General features: G+C 36.3%; 1 protein-coding gene across 4 annotated transcripts in view; it reads left to right on the forward strand.

The window, feature by feature from the left end:
- The window catches only part of LAMA2 (laminin subunit alpha 2), a 516,934-nt gene that overhangs the window by 348,364 nt on the left and 149,790 nt on the right, over positions 1-18,780 (forward strand). For all 4 annotated transcript variants that reach the window (XM_036024687.1, XM_036024688.1, XM_028508983.2 and 1 more), the window contains 2 exons: positions 5,390-5,524; positions 16,009-16,133. In XM_036024687.1, the coding sequence (XP_035880580.1) occupies positions 5,390-5,524; positions 16,009-16,133 (260 nt within the window). The remainder of the gene's footprint in view (positions 1-5,389; positions 5,525-16,008; positions 16,134-18,780) is intronic.

Here is an 18,780-nt window from a genome sequence, read left to right on the forward strand (position 1 = left end):
TTTTTAGAAAAGAAGTGAATTTATTTTTTTAATTTATTTTTTTTACCTTAAGAAGTATTTGGCTGTATTTCTGACTCACTGTGTAACCTTAGTCAATTCCTTAATTGCTGTAGGCCTTAGTGGTTATATAGTTAGCCAGTTAAAAAAATTAGTGATTGTCTTTTGAAGTTCTAAAATTTTCTGATTCTGCAATATTATTTTGCTATTCAGTAAGTAGTCAAGATTGACCTATAAATATCTTCTAGAGAAAGTTACTCCAGCTGTATTTTTTCTACATTTATATAAAATAATACTACTGTTTACTTATGAATGAAAATGTTAGTGGAATAGCAAATTATTTTAATTAGTCTACCTTCATTCCGTATTTTAAATGTTAAAATCTCTCCTTACTGTGATCAGTAGGTTTTTAAAATAGTATGTTCTAAAACATGCTGTCCCATTATGCTTAATAACTTTCTATCATTATATGAAAATATACATTAACACAAATGAAGCAAATGGTAAATGAAGAAAATCAAGAAAAACTAGGAATACATGCAAATTACCACCAGCATTGGTGGCTCCACCTACTCCTCATGAATTTCACTTGGGCTCCTATTTGCTGACGATGAATGCAGTAATATCTGAGTGGAAAGATTATGGGAACAAAGGCCTGTCTCTCATAAGAAGGTACCTGAGGTGATCTCCACAACCCATTGCTATTAATCTGTTATATATCTTATTTATAATTCATCTTGATTCAAAAGTGTAATTACCCAGGCATAAAATCTAATCATCAAAGCAGGAGCTAAGGACAGGTTGGAAAGAACACACCCCATATCAGGAACATATGCTTTGGGTCATGAATACACAAAGCAATTCCTTTACCATATTTTCACCGAATGTATGCTGTTCTAGAGATGTCTGCAATTATGAGCTTTTCATTTCATGTTTTTTTTTACCCAAGATATGATGCAAACAAACAAAATGAAGTGTTTGTCATCAATGAAAACATAGCCATGTGGGAAGATGTTTAGCCTTGGCCTATTGCCTGAGGTGTTAGGACATTGCAGCCTGTTCATTGAAAATGTCAGTTCTAGAAATGCCTCCTTATTACAATTTATGATTTGAAGCAGAGACCATATTACCTTTAGAAGTGAAATAAAGGGCACAGTTTCCTCACCACACAAATTGGTGTGGGAGACATTGAATTTAACATACTTAATATCTAAGCTACTTCTCAACATCCTCTCAGTTAATATGGCTGCCTAAACTGACCTAAACTCAGGTTAGGTTGTGTGGAGGAATGGAAAATATTCACCACTGAATAGGTTGTTCTCGGAAATAAGATTATGGAAAACGGAAATGTGTAGGTCATCTTTTGATCATTTCATCCTCTTTCTCCTCCCCCAAGTTTGATAGGATGTTTGTCCCACAGCTAAATTAGCTGATGTCTCACTTAGAAGCTGTCACTTTTGTCTAGTAAAACTATTGCTTTTAAACCCCCAACAGATTATACCTGTGCTCAGCTCATTAAATTCAGAAGACAAAACAGTGAACACAGACTTTTCTTTTCACACATGCACAACTCTTGGGATAACTTTGCCATTTCTGTTGCACATGGAAGATCCAAAGACAGTGCAGGTACATAAAATATTGAGAAATGGTGTGGATAAATGACCTACGTTGTAATTTTGTTTCCCAGTGCAACTTAGAGCAACCACTGTTGCCTTTATTCTTAATATATCCTCAGTGACTATATTTTAAAAATTATCTGGGATAGAGGCACCCTTCTTGATTTATTATATGTTAAGCACTAAGGATACATTTATCTCATTTAATCCTCATAAAACCCTATAAAAATGAATTAATTACCCTTTATCAAGTGCTTACTGTCTCCCTCACAATGTCAAGCATATTTCCTAATACACTCACACCAACATCACTCACTCTGTGATGTGCTCCCCATTTGACAGGTGAGGAAATGAAAGCCCAGGCACTTTGAGAAACCTGTCCATGACCCACAGCTAGAAAGCAGCAAAACTGCAATTTGAACCTACACGTGTCTGTTTCAGAACACCCAGGCATATGAGCATTTATATCCACCTGTTATACTATACAACACCCTTATATTCCAGGTGAGAAAAGTGAGGCCCACCGTATTCAAAACCTGCACAAAAGCATGCGTAGTAAATGGTAAACAAGAATTAAACTCAGGATCACCTGACTGCAAAACCCCTGTAAACATACAAAATAGTGCTTTTAAGTTCAATGGTACAAGTAATCTATTCGTATTGTCGCGCTCTTGTGGACAGAAGGGGGTGTTTTGAGGACGTCTGCTCCTGCGGCACACTGGCTCGTCACCCTGTTTGTCTCACACTCCCTTCTGTCCACCCTCCCACATATTTGAGGGAACTTGATTCTAACATTCTGGTGAGATACCATATTATGAAAATTAATTAAATATGGAAAGGGAGCAGAAGAAAATTGAGGGATGAATAATTTTAGCATAAGGAAACTTTGAAAGAGTTTGAATTAGAAAAAAAGATAAAAACTAGAACAGTGTTTGTTTATTTGCTTTTCTTGAATTCTCAGTTTTGTTCCAGAAAGGATTTGAGACAGGACTTTACAAAGTACTTGAACATCAATAAAAAAGAAAAAGAAAGAATAAATAAAATAGAATAAAAAAGTAGCTGTTATCTTTCCTCTTTTGTTCCCAACTCAAATGTAATTATTCTCATGAATGTCCTAGTCCACTGAGTCTGCTATTGGAAAACACCCTCAAAAAAAGTTTTTTAAATGGAAAGAATAAATACAAAGAGGATTCAGGAAAGGAGGGGATTAAACAGACATAAATATGCCCCATTCCTTTAAAAAGTGTGTTTTAAAGTTTCTAACTATTGCATCGTAGAAGTCTTTTTCTTTTTTAAATATATTCTATTGATTAGGCTATTACGGTTGTCCCATTTTTTCTCCATTTTATTCCCCTCCACCCTGCACCCCCTCCCACCATCATTCCCCTGCCTTAGTTCATGTCCATGGGTCTACATATAAGTTCTTTGGCTTCTCCATTTCCCATACTATTCTTAATCTCCCCCTGTCTATATTGTACCTACCATTTATGCTTCTTATTCCCTGTACCTTTTCCCCCATTCTCCCACCTCCCTCTCCCCACTGATGATAACCCTCCATGTGATCTTCTTTGATCACCCTTAGAAATCGAATCTGTAAGGAAACAAAATTAATCTCGCATGTTAGAACTGAATGAAACTTCAGAAACCATCTGGAGCCATATACCTGCTCACATGTGGGATGAGGAGACTATGTCTTAATGACCCCACGAGACTTGCCTGTGTCCCAGACAAACTACCTTGTTGAGGCAGGGCTTCCACATTCATTCGTGTTGCACTACGAGAGTCTGCATGCCCTTTAAAGACTCACAGAGGAGGAACATCCAGGCAAATCCCAATCCGAGCTACTTATTACACCTTTCTAAGAGTTTTAAAACAAACCCTGACCCTGCTCTCTAGCAATTAAATTTGAACCTCTGGAGGTGACTCCAGGCATCAGTGTTTAAAACTTCTCAGATGATTCTGTGTTCAGCCAAGGTTGAGAACCATCTGGATAATAGGTCTGGAAGGTTCTACACAGAGGTCTGACTTGGTCTCCCAGTACGGGTCCTACTGTTTTTCCAGGGAGAGCCACAGTAAGAGGGGAAATTGAGTGTGTGTTACAGTAAAGCTTAACAGTGGCACTCATCTTAGAATTTTAGTCTATAGTATTGAATATCGTATGATTCTTCAATGAAAGTGCTCCTTTGTTTTCTTTGTAGGACATGTCTTAAAATTTTGCTTGAGATATACAGTAGAGCAAAGGACTCTCCATCTGTGATTTTCACACACACACACACACACCAAACAAATATACCAGTAAAATAATAATTACACAGGTGTCCAAGAATGAAATCCATGTAAAGAAAATCCAATTTTATTTTACAGTCAGCATGCTAAAGAATTGGAACAATCCACACTGTAGTATTTTTAAACACATCTTGAAGTATTTCTTCAGTTATGCATAAATGAATTCCTCAGCCATAATTTCAAGATTTTCTTTGGTAAAAAATGGAAAAATCAACCTTGATTTTTAATGATATGAATAAACCTATTAAAATATATCATTACATCCACCATAAGACAAGAAGACAAGTGAGGCTCAAAATATTTTGAATACTATTCCTGGTTTTATTAGCTTGCTCAAAGCTGAGACATGATTAAATCTCATTAGAATTTTTTTATAGGCTGTGATAAAAGCACAGACTCTTAAGTGCTTAATTGAGGTTCTTTCACATTGTCTGAACCAAAATAAACAAGGAGCGCTGGCTATTGATCTTTTTCTCTTTGTAAGGAACTTCTTTGCATATTCCACTAGGGAGGACCGGGTTCAGAACCCAAAGGATACAGAGGCATTAAGAAGTTCCTAATCCATTTTTTCCCCTGCTTATTCAGCAACCACTTTTCTTTCAACAATGGGAGCGAGATAGCCGGGGGGGAAAAAAAATCCTACAAAGCCACAGTGATAAAACAGTCCCTTTATAATCTTCAGTGGTACCTGAAAAACGACCTCTTACTCATAAATCAGAGTCTGATAAAGAGAGCAGCTTTACATATGAGCCCAGGACAGAAGACTGTTCGCATTCTCCAGAGAAAAGAAGAGCTGTGGGCTTCCTTCCAGAAAGTCAGATGGTTTTGATACATTTACGTAATAAATTCGAATGAGGATGAAGTCTTCATTTTGCATATGTCAGCTTTGCCAGCAGTTTTCTGTTTGCTCTCAGATTTTTATTGCAAAATAATAAAAAAAAAAAGATTAGGGAAAGATACATTTTATTAGTGGCCTAATATTTCCAAGACATGTAGAACTTTTATTATTTTGAATTTCTTACTATGATAGCCTTTAAATTATACCAATATAAATACTGCAACCATGACACTTTTTTATTTATTTGATTTTTCTGAGTCTTTTTGGATACTTGCTAGTTATCCATCAAGCACAATAGAAGCAGATTTTAGGTTATAAAAATATTGGAATTCTCTCTTTATAGGGCAGTTTTATTTAAAAACAAATCTCTTAAGAAAAAGACGACTATTGGAAACATGTTCAGGCTGGGTGATATATGCAAATGACCACTTTCCTTTGCTAAAATATGAGGACACAGGTGCTGCCTGTGCACTCTAGGGACCAGGCAGAACCGCACGTCAGGAATCAAAATAGCCACTTGTGTTTGGAAGTGATGTTGCCTTTAATGCAGGTAAGGGGGGAAGAAGTCCTTTTTAACCACACTGAGAACCCAAGTATTGCTAAAGCAAGGTTTTCCATGTTGGTTGTTCTAATTGACTTCTTTTTCTTTCAGACATGCATACCAGGATTTTATCGACTGCGTTCCGGGCCAGGCGGCCGCACCCCTGGGCCGACTCTGGGCACCTGTGTTCCATGTCAGTGTAATGGACACAGCAGCTTCTGTGACCCTGAAACCTCCATCTGCCAGGTATTCACTGGAGCTTTTCTTGAACAAGGTCTATGTGTTCACTTTTCTTTACACGTGCTCAGACACTGTGAGCAGAGGCCAGCTGACCTGTAGGGCGCGCGCGCGCATGTGTGTGTGTGTGTGAAATAAAACATGCAGGAAAAAATGGCATGATTTTTTTTACCAGATTACACATTTTTAAAAGTAATTTAAAAATGATAATTGGGAAAACTACTACTCAGGTCAAAATAGAAAATATTAACGGCATCTTAAAATGACAATCAAGGATACCACTATTTATGTAAAAATCACACAAGGGTTTTTTTCTGATTATAAACAAAAATAAGTATTTTATGAGAAATTTGAAAATTATAGAGAAGTATTAAGAAAAAATTAAAGTCATCCAAAATTCAACTTAAGATAAACATTTTATATTTTAGGTATTTCCTATCAATTTTATGTGTGTGTTCATAAATATGATTTATATAATACCATAGGTACAGTTTTATATTCTGTTTTTTAATGTATACATTGTAAGCATATTATATTACTAGATATTCTGTAAAATCTTTACAATATTTAATAGGATATTCTATAATTTAACATTTCCCTTAGAATTCCAGCTACTCTTATTAGTTGGTTATTTTGGTACGTTCCTGCTGGTGGGTGAAATGGCACCAGATGTTAGACCAGTGGAGTTGGACCGGTACATGAGTTCCGGCTAAGAAAGAATTCAGAGGCAAGATTCAAACTATAAGAGAAAGTTTATTTTGAGAGCCATAGAGGTAGAAGAAGGAGCCATAGAAGAAATAGGCTCAGGAAACAAGTTGCAGAGACAAAAGAAAGGTCCTTGGTGCTTGGACCAAGGGAGAGGGAGGAAGTAAGGAAAGGGAGAGGCCAGGAAAACGTGCCTGGGGGAAGGGGTTGCATAAAGGTGTGGGCATGCTAGAGCATTGCTGAGTCCTCAGTCCTAAGGGCTTTTAGGGTGGGGATTTTAGGGAAGGTCTCAGGGGAGGTTCTCAATGGAATATTCATCAGCTTTCCAGGTGTTTCTTTTCAGGGTCATGGTCTCCACTGATTGTTCAGTGACAAGCAGGGGGTTCTGATGTCAGCCATGGTGTCACTTGGCTAATTTTGTTGCTTTTCTAGGCCTGGGGCTGAAACACAACTAAGGCCCAGCTGTATTTGATGCATGTCAACTTCATTGTCCTGGGGTCTTCATGCTTAAGGGCTGTTTTTCAGCCCCTTTGTCCCTTCCCCCTCTAAGGAAGTCTAACTCACATGACTAGCAACATATCGAGGAGGAAGGCCAGGAAAGGGTCTGAACTGCCTGACCAGCAATATAAAAGGGCAGGGAGGTTAAACCACATGACCAGCAAGCAATACACTAGAGGAGGAAAGGTTACCCTGGGGTAAGGTCCTTGTTTTCCCAGTTTTGCCCATTGCTAGGCACATCAATGCCAACCTCTCTCTCTCTCTTTCTTTCTCTGTATGTCTCTGAAATCAATGAAAGCATATCCTCAGGTGAGGATTAAAAATAAAAAAGATTTCTTTTTAAAATCAAGTTGGCTATTAAATATATCATGCTTATTTGTGAGGAATGTAGAGGAAGGTAAGATGTGCTTAAGATATGATTATATATACTTTTTGTCTTACATAGAATGATGAGTGATAATATTGACTAGATTATATTAACCATCCTTGAATTCCTAAAATAATTACTTCTTGATTTCAGTGTAGTATTGTTTTGCTGGTCTGCTAACTTGTAAAATTAAATAGATAATATGAGGAGAGGGGTTAATTTATACATTATTTTTTTATTAATGAGAATAAGCTTTCATGAACCTACAGAAGACAACACTGAGGGCAAACTTGGAGAAGCCAGACAAAAATTCTAATACCATCTCTATCACTTTTATTTTTTCCTTTATTTTTATGAATTATATTAGGTGATATTGGTTAATAAAATTATGTATGTTTCAAATGTACAATTCTATGATACATCATCTGTATATTTCATTGTGAGTTTACCACACAAAGTCAAATATATATTCTTAAGTGAAAATTAAATGCATTTCTTTTTCTTATTCAATCTTCACAGTTATTTTTAACAGAGGCAGATATACTTTATGTGACTGATTTAGAATAATTCATACAGGACAGTTTAATTTTATGTTTTAGGATAAAAGTTGTTGTGTATCTGCTGTGGTTTTGGACCGGTTGGCTGTTTTAGCTATATCTGTGCCTTAAGAATCTTAAGTACTGATCTGTTTTCTGAGATAACCCTAGATGAAGTGAAAAATAAATACATATGTGCACCAGATAAGCACAGCTTGTATAAACTGTTGTGCTCTGATTTATTATATGTTACTTCAAGGAACTTACAACTTTTGAATTTAGACAACTTTGTTTATCTTTGAAACAGCCCCTTGAGGCAAATAGGAAATAACTATTACCACTTCAATGCTATGACTGAGGAAACTAAAGCATGCTGATTTCGATAGTGGTGTGGATCCCAGTTTAACATCATATCCATTGCACAATACAGTGCCCTGTGCTCTGGTACAGTGGTCATAAACATGACTCTGGGGTCACTGCCTCCATTCAAATCCTTGCTTCATCTCTTATGGGCTGTGGAAGCAGGCCATTTATATAACCTAATTGGGGTCTTTGTTTTTTCATTTATTAAATGAAGATAATAATGGTGCTTAGTCATGAAGTTTTTATAAAGATTCAGTGGAGTACTTAGCACATGGTAAGCTCCACAGAAGTGATTGTAATAATGATACATATGATGATGATAAAGATAATAATTATTAGTATACATTTTATCTACAATTTATAGTCTAAGAATCAATAAGATGATAATTAGTCAAAACAGGTAAAAATTATTATCTGTTGCGTGGGTCACCGGCCAGCAGTGATCACAGAACACTGCGGATGGCTCGCCGAAAAACACGCAAGAAACAAACAAACATGCACAGAGACAAATTAGTTTCTGTGGGGAAGTAGGGACGAAATGGCCACCCCCCCTAGTGGGGAGGGCCCCGATTTACTGTCCATACCTGCTTTTATTGGGCTCATTTTGCATAATAATTCAGGTAAAGTACAGTACTTATCAGGGGGAAGTAAGGAACCATAGAAAACAAGGAACTCTGCTGGCCTATTGAGTCGGGGTCAAAGAGCTGTAAAACTTTGAGGAACAAACTTCCTCTTTGGACCCTTCTCATTCAACCGAGAGCATCCCAAACAAAGAAGGTTTCACAGTAATTTACATGTTCTTTCTTAGGCCTGATCACCTGCGGAATCCGCCCTTTTCAGCACAGAGCTGCACCACCCTGTCATTGTTTCAGGCTTAGGTGGAGCAAGGGAACAAAGGCAACCAAGAGATAAGGAGATTTTCTCCCAGACGATGAGAACTCAGGCTATGTCAAAGCCGAGGAGCGAGGGTCCATCACCCCCTTTTGCTGCAGCCCCCCAAATCATTCTTTTGGGGGGGTCTCCCAAAGTGATCGTGCCTGGCTTAGGTCATTTCCCCTTGGGGAATCTTACCCGTCTTTGGCTAACCAACCAAGCTTTTTGGGGTTCAGTTATGAATAAAGCAGCAGAAGCAGCATTCCTGCCAGGGAGATAAGCTTTTGTCTCCTTGCTGGCTTAGGGTTCCAAGGGCGTTCCCTTAGCCTTAGCCTAGGCGGGGGTGTCAGCTTCTGATACCAGTCAGGGCAGTTCCCAACAGTTATCTCCTGCTACATCTTCTCACTTATCTATTTTTTCCCTTATACCTTTCTTCAAGAATATGGGGTAGAGAAGAAACAAAACTAGAGAAAACTTTACATGCTAACTATTTCAAGTGCTAAAGAAAATGCACATCATTTTGTAACTATTCTCTTTATAATTCATAATGACACAAGAGAGGTGGTGCTTCATCCTAGGCATTAGTAAATCCTACACATAGCCATGTTATTATTAATAGCTCAGTGACTACTGCCTCTTAAGGAAAATTTTCTTCAGAAGGGAAGAGTAAAATGTTAGTGATTCTGAACTCCAAGAGAGAAAGGGAAGAGAAAGGAAGTGAATTAACACTAATTAGTACACACACAGATATAATAGGTAGGTAGATAGATACATAGACAGACAGATTTTTAGAATTTATATATAACACATCTATCTATCTTTGTATCTGTCTTTCTATCTATTTTTCTACACACATACAGTCTTGTTTAATTATCCATGGTCAGTGTTTTTCCTGTATTTCACACCAGGAATATCAAAGTCTCAGCTAGCTGAAGTAACTTTCTCAAGACCAAATAGTTTGCGGAAGTATATTTTTACTCTATTACAACTCATTTTAAAATGAAAAGAAAAACAAGTCTACATTATTGATGTGCCCTGCTCTCTTAAATGTTATCAGTATCTGTGGTTAAACAATTAGCCCTATCTGGAGTAAATAGACTCATAATAGAATCTACTATGGTTAAGTATACCCAATCTTATTTAGTCTATCTAACAACCTCACCAAAATGGGGATTATTGGCATTTTATTACAACCCTGCAGATTAATGCTGAGGAAATTTAAGTAGGCTGCGGAGTCTTGGTTAAAATATATTAGAATCAGGTTTGAAATCCACTATAAAATGCTACTACATGCTCTCAGCTAATTAAATGAGTTTGACTTTGAAGGCCCGGGTGACTTATATCCTAGAGTACTGATAGAATCTACAAATATGATTAAAAGCCATCTATGAAAAATATTTGCAAAACTATGAAAATGTAAAATTTGTCACAGGATAAAAACAAGCGAAATGCTGTTCCAGATTTTATAAATGAAAGTGGAAACAGACTGAATTTCATCTCCAGTAAGATTTAAGAATTGCTTCCTTAACCAATATCTGTCAAGTGTGGGAAAATAAACAGTGCTCAGTAGGAAGCAGAAATGTTCCCTCAAAATAGAACATATTGAACTAATTGCAAGGGTTATTGTGTATATAATATCTGAGACTGTTGTTTCCTGAATCCCATTATAATATCAAATTCATCAGAAAGTGTGATACAACATACATCAAATTCAGCAGAAACAATGACAGCTACCATGTGTCCAGCCCTATGTATGTTCCAGGACCAATGCTGGCTACTGTACGTAGATTTTTCTCAGTTGTCCTTACAATCAGTTTATGAGGATTGTTCCTTCATTCACAGTTGATGAGCTGATGATGAGACAAACTAAATAATTTGCTCAAGTAATAAGTTGGTAAGGGTCAGATCTATGGTTCAAACTAGTATGTTTACATAGGTACTAACAGAATGTTTGCGATATCTTCTCAAAAGGACAGAAGTACGAGCCAGGTGGTAATCAGTTAACAGGTGTGATGGGTGTAGCAGGTGCAGAACGACGTGCCTTGGGATAGTCCCTAGAGGTGTCCCCAGTGATGAAGCACTGGCTTCGTGCTTGACCCTGTCGTGTACACAGTCTGCATCAGTGATCTGGATGAGATCTATCAAATATTCAGAGGATATAAAGCTGGAAGTGTTACCTGATGTGTTGGATGGTCAATAATTAAAAAGAGCCTGATGGGTGAAACTGTAAGATGAAATTAATTTAAAAAGGTTTTGAACTGAGGCAGGTTTACTTGTCTGTTCATTTTTGAGGCATTTGTTAATATTTCCAATTTACAAACGCTGTGGTAGGTGCTAGGAATATAAATGCTTAGGCCTTGTTGTCTGGGAGCTTATAGTCTCGTGTTTAAGGGAAAGAACAGAGGCAATGACACATAATAGCAATTCCTGTGAAATAGAAGTTTTTACTTGACTACAGATTCATTTCTATAAATCCAGGTCAAGGGAGGAAATACATTCAATAGATTTGCAAATCATGGGGAGAGACTTATAATCTCTATTTTAAGAGAAATCCTGAGTAATCAGGATTGTAAAGTGTTTAGCTTCAAAAAAAAAAAGATATTTAGCTTGAAAAAAGATTTAGGAAGTAATAGTATTGTTTAGATATTTAAGGACATTCACAGGGAAATGGAAATTAGATTCAATCTACATAACTTCAGATAGCATGACTTGGATCACTGCCTGAAAAGTCAGAATAAAATTAATTTTGTTCACCATAAGGGAAATTTCATAGCTTTCTGTTGCTTGAGAAGGAAAGGGCTGCCTTGTACATTTAATACAGTATCAAGGAAAGTGTGGGGGCATCCTTATAAAGAAAGCAGCTTAGACTGAGTAACTTCTAACATTAGGTCTAACCTACAATATTATTAATATTATATTCATTTGACTTAGTAACAGGAAAATGTATTTTCAATTTTACCATGTGCAAAAAATACCAATATGATATATTTTATTAGATTATTGAAAAGATACTAGCACATAGCACAGTGGAGAATATAATTGAACTTTTCATTAAGCCACTAAAACTTAGAAACTTTTTTCAGAAATGTCCCCTATTTCAAAGCAGACAGGGAAGTCATATGAAAGGTCTACATCAAAAAGTTTCAAAAATGGCACCATGATTTATGTGTTGTGTTTGCAGACCTAACCATAACATTTGATTCCGTTAACCAAGTGTGGTCTGTCAGCGACCCTCTGAAAGATTGACTGTCCAGAGAAGGTCAAAATATTTGCTTGCTCTGTGAAGAAATTATATCGAATAGTAGGTATGACAGCAGCAAACCGTATTTTTTAATCTCTGTATTTCTAATGATTAACATTATCTTTGAGAGTTGTATTTGGTTATTAATGTTATATTAGGTTGCATAAAATAATGATTTATCTTTTACAAAAGTAAAATGCTGATAATTATTGTTCAAGATACCGTGTATTTTTTTTGGCATATGTTCATTTCTATAACTATAAAATATGTGCTTAAAACACTCCCCAGTTAACATCATCTGACACCATGTGGAATGATTTGAGGCTGGAATTCATAGATAATTATTTTTTCTTAGAACCATTATTTCTCTCCATGCTACTGTTAAATATGGAATGACTGTTTTATTGCTAAAATATGGTGGTTCCTTTGGATGGCTGAATGAGAGAGGATTATGGTACTTAAATCAATATGAAAATACAACAAATCATCTTGCCCTGCTAACCACCTTTTCTGTTCAAATAATTAGACTTGAAACTTGGCCTTTTTCCTCCTAAGAAGCCTGACCAGTCTCATCTGTACTTCCTAAAAAGAGTGTTCATGCAGGCAGTCATTCAAAATGGTCATTGGAGCCCACCATGTTTCGGTCGCTGTGTTGAGCATGCAGGAGCATTTAGCCCGAACTCAGGGCACCAGGGAATGTTTATCAGAGAAAGTAACATGACAGCTGAAATGAATAGTTGCTTGCCAGATAAAAGGGAGAAAAAACATTTCAGAACAAGGAGTTTGTATGCGAAAAGTCCCGGAGGTAAGAGAGAGTGCTGCATAATTTTAGAATTTCAGACAGTGCCATATGGTTTAGTATAGTGTGCAAAGGTACAGTAGCTGTGCCTGGAGGGGTAAGTAGGAGCCAGATTATAAAGGTCTTTCTTGCCCCGCTAGAGCATTTGCTACTCTTCTTGAGGGCAAAGGGGAACTAGCGCAGGCTTTCAAGCAAGAAAATGGCATGGTTTGATATGTTCTGTAGACTGATCATGCTGATGGTAATGTGGGGAAATTACCGGATGAGAAAATTTGGAAGTAGGATCTTTAGCTAAGAGGCTGTTCTAATAAGATAAAAGATGAAAGTAGCCAGATAAAAACAGTAGCAACAAGGATATAAAGAAACAGAATGACAGAGTCATGGGATATGGTGATCGAATAGCTGTTTGGGAGGAGGGAGGCTTCCAGACTGCTGACCTGGGTAATTCAGAGGCTGAAAGTGACCCGAAATAAATTGGAAGTGCAGAAATATTTGCAGGTTTTAAAAGGTGAACATATTTGCCATTTCAAATCCAAGGTGCTTTTATGTTTTACAATAACAAATATCCAAGAGGCAATTTGGAATAAGTCTGGAAATCATTAGGAAATCTAGTCTGATTGTATAAAATATTCAGTTGGGGCCACATAGATGATAGTTGAAGTACAGGAATGGGTGAAATCACAAGGTAAAATGTATAGGAAAAAAAGAGATGAGAACCACAGTTAGAATCAAGGATGCCGCTTCTTACTAAACAGAAAGAGAAGCAAGAGTCCATGAAGGAGGATAAAAAAGAGAAGCCATAAAAGTAGGAAAAAAATTGATAAATCACACTGGTATTAAGATACCACAGGAAGAGAAATTTTAGAGTGGCCAGAAATGTCAGCTGCTACAGAAAGTCCATGTACTATGAAGACTGATTATTGTCAATAAATTTTAATTTAGCAACAGAGGTTTTATGTGGGAGCCTCGAATCATGTTTTAATGGTGAAATCAGAAAACTTTTGAAAGGATGAATAGGAAGTGAGCAAGTACAGACCAGGAATGCAAACAGTGCTTTTAAAAAGCTTATCGAAGATAGGATGAAAGTTGTCAAGGGACTTAAAACCTCAGAGATTTTTTTTAAGGTACAAAAAGCTTGACCAACCTCAAATGTCAAGGGAGATTAAGGTGGCAAAGAAGGAGCAAATGCAGATGCTGGAGAAAATGAGAGGCAGGCAGGCAAGGAAATCAGAGTTTAGAAAAAGAGTAGCTTTAGACAAAAGACAGAATACCATGTCCTATGACAGAAATAAATATTAAGGGGATGGAAACTAATTCAGGCAAGATGGTGAGTCTGTTGGCTTTAAGAGAGCACCCAGATGAGGACTCTTTCTGACAGCAGGGGTAATCACCTGCTGAAGTGAGAATGAGAATATTTGAGATTTGTATTCCACTATATTAAAAAACTTGATTTTATATTAAGACATAAAATAAATCCATAAGTGACATGATATATTTTCAAATATATCACTAAAAAGGTAAAAGAAAACCCCATGGTCTAAAATTCAATGAGGTAATATCATGATTTGTCCCCCAAGAAAAAGAACAAACTTTCAAAAAAGAATTAATAGAAGTTCTATAAAATAATGTTAATTCCATGGTAATGTCAGCTACTGTTTATTGTAAATAACCACACATACCATGCCAAAAGTTGTCTAGTCATTGGCGAACACTTGAAAAATATGTATGTGCTTCTTGAATGATAGATTGAATGAGGCAAAGAACTCAGCGTATGAGACGTGGTCCATGTTCAATATAAAGCCTATAGGCGTCTCTGTGGCTGCAGCTGACTTGATTCTGAGATTGGTTCATTAACTTGTGCCTCTATTTTGAATCAGACTATTTTACTTCCTGACTTTTCGTTTGATATTTTTTATGTCACCCTTCTGACCACTCCAAATCGTGTCTTATAAAATCAAGCTAAAATTCAACTCTAGATACCTTCTATTTTCTCCTGTTTCTCAGCTTCCAATGTCAAATGTCACATTTCCACTAATCAACAGTCAATATTGCATTCTTTACATGCAATCTAAAGAACAAAATAAAACAAACAAAATAGTTACGGAGAACAGACCGATGATTGCCAAACAGGAGGGGGTTTGGAGGACTGGATGAAAATGTTGAAGGGATTAAGAAGCACCAATCGGTAGCTACAGAATAGTCACAGGGATGTAAAGTACAGCATATGGAATATAGTCACTAATATTGTAATAACTGTGTATGGTGCCAGGTGGTAGCATTTGTTTTACCTTTTCCCACACTTGATTACTCTCAGTTTCTAACTCAGTGCCTGGCGTGTGGCTCTTCCTCAGTCTTTATTGCATATATGAATCCTATATGTTAAATACAATTCTACTTTGTGGAAATTTTAATTTCAAAACGGTTTACATGCTATTCTGAAACTATTATAATATCCTCATGTTAATGTCTGAGAGCATATTACACAGTGCCTCTTATTATGCATGCATGAAAAAGAAAACATTGACCTGAGATTGATTCTTAGTTTCAGATTGGGTCCTCTTTCTATAAAGAATCATCAACATTTGGCAAGAATTAGATGAATAACATTCTTAAGGTGGTAACTCAACTGACCTTTTCTTCCCTATTGCTGCTTCTTAAGAAACTTATGCTTGGTTTGGTTTTAGAAAGTCCGAGGATGGGCACATACCAGGTCCCAGAAATTTTATCATTTTTCTAGCGCTTTGTCGAGAAGAAACATCAATGGCCAGAATATAATAAATTCTAGAAATTTGTGAAGTTTATTCCTGATATTAGAGTAAGAGAAAAATGTATACAGAGACTCACATAGGAGAATGAGAACAGAAACTCTTCTTGTCAGTATAGCTACACCAGCCCAGTGTTAGTTTCTCAATGAGAGCTAACATACATATATACACATACATATATACATGTATACATGAGTATATCAAGAACTGAATTTCTGTGGATGTTGTGTGTGTGTGTGTGTGTGTGTGTGTGTTCACAAGAACACTCATAGGTACAGAGCTGTATCATAAATTCCATTATAACTCTTCTTAAATTGAAAGCAAATTTCTCCCTTTTCCTTTACAGGATTGCCAGCATCACACTGCTGGTGACTTCTGTGAACGATGTGCTCTCGGGTACTATGGAATTGTCAAGGGATTGCCAAGTGACTGTCAGCAGTGTGCTTGCCCTCTGATTTCTTCCAGCAACAAGTAAGATTGAGAAATATGACCATGTTTCCCAATCAGTAACACCATCTGTTTAGCACATGGGCTTTCAGATTTGGCTACATTTTTCATGTAGAGAAAAACCTCCATTTAAAATAGAGATTTTTTTAACAATATAAAAACATGACAAAAGTGAGCATGTAATACCTTATGTTTCATTTTTCCTTTAAACCCTTGTCCCAAGTAAATAGTGCTTATTAATTAAGATGGACATATAAATGTTAACATACATTTGTGAAATAAATATGTACAAATGTACATAATTTTATGTATTTTTATAGAAGTCTAGTGTTTGCACATAGGTCCACCATAAATCCAGCTATGAAGGATTGTTTGGGTGCATATTATATCTCTTTTGGGGCTGTTTCTATTCATTTTGTATTTATTTCATGATTGGTAAAAAATTACCAAGAAAATAATTGAAAAACAGTATAGTTGAAACAGGGCGACTTATTGTTATGCTCCAAAATACGTCAGTGTCTCCCAGAAAGACAGCCTCTTTTCTGTTAAGATGGGCCAGGTTTGATACCATAGAAACAGCCACAAGGGGAAACGAATCTGGAATATTTTACTTCAGCACTGTGTGAACTCTCTGCATTGGCTTATATATTGATGAAAACCCCTAAGTGTTTTCATTTATGTTTTTGCTAAGGCTGTCTCCACTTTCTGCGAAGTGATGTATAGACTTCAACCTCTATATGGTAGGGCAGTTTTTCTCTAAATATTTTCAAGAGGGTAGAACTCTCAGAATTAGAGTTCTGGACATCTTGCATTGAGTATATAAGAACCACTAAGCAGCTCAGTTAAAAAGATTATTCCACCTGTGCTTAGTTGTTTTTTTGTTTTTGTTTTTGTTTTTTTTTTGCATATTTGCCTTTGTATACATTCTGGAAACATTTCTTGTAAATTGTCTCCCTTGCTCTTGCAAGTTCCTGGTTCTTTGTTTGTTTGTTTGCTTTGTGTTGCTTTTTGTTGAACAGAATCACAGGTCTTTTATGGGGAATCAAATGTAAATGTTGAGGTAAGTTGGATATTGATGCTGATAATACGTGTGATCTCGTTATTCCATCCAAGCACCAAGTGGTAGGTTGTGAAAAATAATAATATTTTCATTTTGTTTCCCTAATCTCCCTCTGATCATCAAATTCAAATAAGAGAAAGCTATTTATTTTATTGCTTATTAATATGTGAACCATTTGAATTAGAAAAATTCAATAATTGATAATTTACTGTTGGGTGAACTATAACAAAAGCTGTAGGAGATATAAAAGAGAAGCATAATGTCTCTTGGAGGAGCTCACAAAACATGCATCTTAAGAGAAGTCAACTTAAATGTAAAGAGAATTCAAAGGCACAAAATATCGCACTTGATTCAGGAGGATTCAAAAACATAGTGAAAGAAGAAACAGTATTTATAATGGATCCTAAACAATGAATTGAAGGAGTTTTACTGGTATAGACAGTAGGAAATTTTGTGAGTAAAGCCTTGGAAAATAGAAAACACCAGGCATGTTTAAGAACTAGTAAGTAAGAGGATTTGGAGCATGGATTTCAAACAGTTTCATAATTGCAGATGAAAATAAATGGGAAAATGGAGACCATTTGTAGACAGCTTTGAATACCAGTCTAAGAAATTGCTGTTTAATTTTCTATGCAATAAAAAAACACTGCAAGTTTTTATTATTAAAAAAAGTTGATGTGAAGAGAGCTTTAGGACTATTACAATAAAGCTGAATATAATGAATTGAAACAGGCAAAGAAAAAAGTGAATAGACCAATTAAAAAGCTATTGCATTAGCTTAGGCAAAAGATAATTAGAACCTAAAGCTACATAATAGTAACAAGAATGGAGACAGGTAGATGCATGTGGGAAAATTGTTCAATGCAATTCTACAGAATTGGTGACTAATTAGATATGAGAAGTGAAAACCAATAAGCCAGAGTAGAAGGCAGAGGTTTTTAGCCAAGTTGACCCACCATATGGTGGTGCCATCAATTGAAATAGAACAAATAACAGAGAGCTACTGCAGAAGAAAGACAATTTATCTTTCAAATAGGTTGAAATTTATATGAAGGATCTGTGTGAAGGGAGCCATGCATATAGCTACAGGAAATGGAAATCTGAAAATTTGAAGAGCACATGAAGGAAGCCATATGTTAACAAATGAATGAAAGTCAGGTGAGATTTCCCAGGGTACTGTGACCCAAGCGAAGCAGATGGAAAGAAACATAAGACTATCTGCATTAGGGAAGCCAGAAGAGAAAGAAGAACAGACAGGAGCTGTCAGAGGACAGGGGAACCAGGGCCACACTGCCATGGGCACCACAAGAGAGAAGAGCAGCAGTAAAGGAGCAACAGGTTCTCCTGGTTCGAGGGAGACTCAGACCTAGAGTGGTGGTAAACCTGATAAACTGTGAGGGTCATTACTGAATTCTGACAATCAAGGATGAAAGCAGACATTAGGTTACAAGGGTGTGAGTTTACCACTTTAAGAAATTTCAAGAAGGAAAAGAAAGAGTACTGCCTTGATTTTTTAGAATAAAAAAAAGTTTGTTTTCTTATATAGGATTTGTATAATTTAAGTACACTTTTTTATGTAAAGGGCCTTGTGAGAATAAAAACACCAAATAA

This window comes from Phyllostomus discolor, chromosome 4 (assembly GCF_004126475.2).
Source record: "Phyllostomus discolor isolate MPI-MPIP mPhyDis1 chromosome 4, mPhyDis1.pri.v3, whole genome shotgun sequence".
Classification (NCBI taxonomy): domain Eukaryota; kingdom Metazoa; phylum Chordata; class Mammalia; order Chiroptera; family Phyllostomidae; genus Phyllostomus; species Phyllostomus discolor.